Source organism: Lactuca sativa, chromosome 5, assembly GCF_002870075.4.
Source record: "Lactuca sativa cultivar Salinas chromosome 5, Lsat_Salinas_v11, whole genome shotgun sequence".
NCBI lineage: Eukaryota > Viridiplantae > Streptophyta > Magnoliopsida > Asterales > Asteraceae > Lactuca > Lactuca sativa.
The window spans coordinates 268,353,523-268,358,410 of NC_056627.2; the positions used below are offsets into that span (position 1 = coordinate 268,353,523).

The 4,888-nt window shown below is 28.1% G+C and overlaps 1 protein-coding gene across 1 annotated transcript; it reads left to right on the plus strand.

The window, feature by feature from the left end:
• Window positions 1-2,430: 2,430 nt before the first annotated feature.
• LOC111890516 (probable pinoresinol-lariciresinol reductase 3) lies at window positions 2,431-4,198 on the plus strand. Its single transcript, XM_023886656.3, has 5 exons — window positions 2,431-2,835; window positions 3,041-3,175; window positions 3,283-3,520; window positions 3,619-3,822; window positions 3,902-4,198. The coding sequence occupies exons 1-5, from the start codon at window positions 2,632-2,634 to the stop codon at window positions 4,066-4,068; spliced, it is 948 nt and encodes a 315-aa protein (XP_023742424.1). The 5' UTR covers window positions 2,431-2,631; the 3' UTR covers window positions 4,069-4,198.
• The last annotated feature ends 690 nt before the right edge of the window (window positions 4,199-4,888 follow it).

Sequence of the window (4,888 nt, forward strand, 5' to 3'; positions counted from 1 at the left end):
TTTTCAACTAGCATAAAATACAATTTAAAAACAGCTTTTCAACTAGTATAAAATATAATGTGCATAATTGGACATTGTTGGTGTATACTATTAAAAATATTAAGTCTATAGGTGGAATATCATTTCATATATACACAATAGATCATTACATTTGTTGTTTGTGTTCACCTTAATATTTTGACCGACTATTATAGATGATAATCGGTCAAAAAGTTTATAATGAACACAAACAACAAGTTAAATGATATATTGCATACAAAAAAATTAAGAGACTAAATAAGAACAAAATCAGCAGTTAGTTACTCTCTAGAATCATTTTCCTAATAATCAGTTATATATATATATATATATATATATATATATATATATATATATATATATATATATATATATATATATATATATATATATATATATATATATATATATATAGGGTTAGGTTCATTTGAGACCACCTACATTTTGTGAAACCGTGAGACGTATTTTTTTTTAGTTAATTCAAATTCCGAAAATAATATTAATTTTTTTTTGGATTTTTCCATTTATTTTTCATTTTAAAATTATTTTTTTGAATATGTACAGTGTAATATTTTATTAGAATATTTCACGTATTTTTCAAAAAAAACGAGATTTTTTTTTTTATTTTTTTTATATTTTTTTAGTTAATTCAAGTTCCGAAAATAATATTTAAAAAAAAAAGAATTTTTAGATTTTTCCATTTATTTTGCATTTTAAAATTATTTTTTTGAATATGTACAGTGTAATATTCTATTAGAATATTTCACGTATTTTTTAAAAAAAATGGGATTTTTTTATTATTTTTTTTAGTTAATTCAAGTTTCGAAAATAATATTTAAAAAAAGAATTTTTGGATTTTTCTATTTATTTTGCATTTTAAAATTATTTTTAGATTTGGTCTCACAAAATTAGAATGGTCTAAAATGAATATGAACATATATATATATATATATATATATATATATATATATATATATATATATATATATATATATATATATATATATATATATATATATAGGGTTAGGTTATTTTGTTTTCACTATCTATTGTATGCATGTATGATTGATTCTGGACCAATCATTTTAGTTATTTAAAGAAAAGTAATTAATGTATATTAAATGCTGAAGATATAATGGATATTAATTATTTTCTTAAATTAACTAAAATGATTGGTTCAGAATCAATCATACATGCACACAATAGATAGTGAAAATAAAATAACCTAACCATATATATATATATATATATATATATATATATATATATATATATATATATATATATATATATATATATATATATTTTAAATTTCAAATTTGTTAAAACATGGGTCATTTTTTTTGATTTTTTAAAGAATTTATAAAAAATAAAAGTATTTAATATTTAAATGGTTACAAAATATTTATATAAATATATAAAAATCATGCTTTCATTATTTTTACTTGATTGAAATATATGAGATTGGAACTAGATTCATTTTTATTTAAAGCACTTTAGATCTTGGATGGTTAGATGATTGTTAAATGTCATATGTAAATAAATATGTATGTTTTTTTAGTTCGTCTGGGGGACAAACATGTTTTACTTTTAGTTCATATACTACTGAATCAAACTTATTGAATGTTTTTATATACATATTAAATAAAATTAAATATCTAGAAAATCTAAAACAAAAATAACGAAATCAAGTGTTAATTTTACATTATCGTAACACCAAACCAGGCATGTATCAATATTGCTGTTACTTTATACTTATAACATATTTAGTTTCATGGTATCAATGTTTTAAAAACCGGTTTTTTAGTTAAACCGATATGGTGACCGGCTCCCGGTTCAATCAGTTTAACCGGTTCAAACATTAAAAATACACAAAAAAATAAGTTGTAGATGAATCTAAATACATTAAAATAACATATAACCATAAGTTTTAGTGTTTTATATCAATCCATATATATCAAAAAGAAAATCAAATATAAACCGAACCGAAATATAGTTATTGATGAATACAAACACATCAAAAGAACTTATAACATTAACCATATGTTTTTATTTAGAGAACTAAATAGATTTGAAAAAAATCACCAAAGTTTATTATGTAAATGATTCTTTTTCATATGTTTTTATTTGGTTTAACCGGTTTATTTTGACCGGTTCAACCGGTTTTTTCTAAAAACCGGCCGGTTCATTCCGATTCAAAAATCAATATAAAACCGGTGATAGTTGAACCGCTTCCTCTCCCGGTTCCCGGTCCAACTGGTTCGGCCGACGGGTTCAAACTAGTTTTTAAAACATTGCATGAAATTAATATTTAACTTATAAAAATGGTAGGGTTTTTTTTTTGTTTTTTTTTTTTTTCAAAGGAATAGTGTACAAATTACATAAATAGTACAACAACGAGGTTTTTATTTCACTCGTGCTTTTACCACTTGCAGCTAACACCATAACACATGTGAAGCTGTTTTAGACTCTTCCAACAAGATATTTTAATATTTTTGTACACACATTATTTTATAAATCCCAAGGTGCAGCACACGCCACCCGCCACCTGGACTCGCCGTGGTCAGCCGTAAACGGTGGTTAGTGTACCGATTTCCGATACTATCACAAGAAATGGAACAATCAGCGGAAGCGAAGAAGAAAAACTCGTCTGTACTGATAGTAGGAGTAACCGGTAGATTAGGTTTTGAACTTGCAAACGCTAGCCTCGAAGCATCTCATCCTACATATTGCCTCGTCAGACCCACCAGCTTCTCCGACCCCGAAAAGTCCCGCAAGCTTCAAATTCTCACCGATTCCGGCGCCATTATCATCGAGGTAAGTTCTAGCACCACTGTTATTGACGAAATTCCCAATTTTGATAGCCTCACCATTGTTGATTGTCGCAAATTGTAATTACATTGTCCATTCAGTTAGTACTCTTTGTTATCGATTTTGAAGTTGAAATTTTGTCAATGGAACGTGATTTTGTAGAAAATAGAATTTACGCAAATGAGAATGATGTTGGTTGGGTGAATTCTAGGGTTCATTGCAAGATGAAGGAAGCCTTATCGAAGCGATTAAGCAAGTGAAAGTTGTGATATGCGCAGTTAACTCGAAACAGGTCCTTGATCAGAAGCCTCTCATTTCCGCCATTAAGAACGCTAGATGCATTGAGGTCGTGTTCCTTTAAATTTCTTGCTCTATCCATTATAAAGTTTCATCATAGAAAAAGCAAAATAAGCAATTGCCTCCACATTTTACTGAAACACGTAATCCTTGTAGAGATTTATCCCTTCAGAATTCGGATTAGATCCAGATAAAACTCATATATCCGACATGGATCAAGGCTTTTATTCAAGAAAAGCAGAAATTCGACGACTTGTAGAAGCTCAAGGCATTCCATACACCTTCATATCTTGTAACTTTTTCATGAGTTACTTGCTTCCTTCTTTAGTTCAACCAGGCTTGAAAACTCCTCCTAGAGATAAAATCACCATATTTGGAAATGGAAATGTCAAAGGTAAGTTTGTGAAATCATGGTAGAAATTATGAGTATCCCAAAACAAAAAATAAAAATAAAAAAGAAGAATAACACTGAACTTTTTATAAAAATTGTAGGTGTGTTTATGAAAGAAACAGATGTTGCTAAATTCACAATTAGTACAATGGACGATCCACGTACTCTAAATAAGGTGTTATATTTGAGACCACAAGGGAATATGTACTCCATGAATGAACTTGCTGAGTTTTGGGAAGGGAAGATTGGGAAGAAGCTTGAAAAGATTTATGTAAAGGAAGAAGATCTTTTAAAAAAGATTAAAGGTATAATAATATAATAAAATGAAACATTTGTGAAAGTACATTGCTATAATAGACTTGATAAAAATTGTTGGATTTTCAGAAACTCCATATCCGGATAACATGGAAATGGTATTTATTTACGCGGCATTTGTGAAGGGGTTTCAGACATGTTTTCAAGTGGAGGAATGTGGAGGTGTGGAAGGGTCGGTGTTGTATCCTAATTTGAAGTACACTACCATAAGTGAGTATTTAGATAGCCTATTATGATTTTGGGGGATTTATTTATTTATTTATTGGTAGAAAAGAAGTATGTGATAATTATTAACCATATCTTGTGTCTTTTTATGTTTTTATTTTTATTGACTATAAGTTAGCAGTCTTTGAAGTTTGAAGCCCATGTTTGAGTGTTATTTACTTTTGTTTCCATTTTTTTTTTGAAAAATAATACCAACTGATGACAAAGTTTAGGGGTTTCTTGGATTTGTTTTATATATGATTGTGGATTCTTGCGATTTTAAATGACAGGTAATTAGTTTTTAGTATTTATGTAAGAGTGTAAGGGATTAGATGATACATTTTTTATAATCGTTTTAGGACTCTGTGCAAACCCTGCAATAGCACTTGAACAAGTAAAACAAAAGTTACTACATTATTATTTTATTAGAAAGAGATATATTATTAGTATTATAGATTTATAGATGACATTTTGGATGTGTTTGTCGCGCAGTTTTGGGAGCTTCTAACTTCTAACTTTTAAGAAAAAACTGGAAAAAAAAAAGTTTCTTTCGGAAGCATGACCTTTTAGCTTTTGGGTTAAAAAAAAAGACAAAATTGCAAAAATAATCTATGTGTTCATTTTATGTGGCTAAGGTCCAAACCTTTGAAAAGTTGTAGATTTGGTCATTTTCAACAAGTTTTGTTGTGATTGTGGTTCCTTTTTCGTTAACTTTAACAACTTGACTGTTAACTTTTTTAAAATGACTATTTTACCCTTAGGGACCATTTCTGCTAGGGATGAGCATCGGAACCGGGTATCCGCCTTTGGAACCGAAACCGTCTTAGAACCGCCAGTTCCAAAATCGGAACC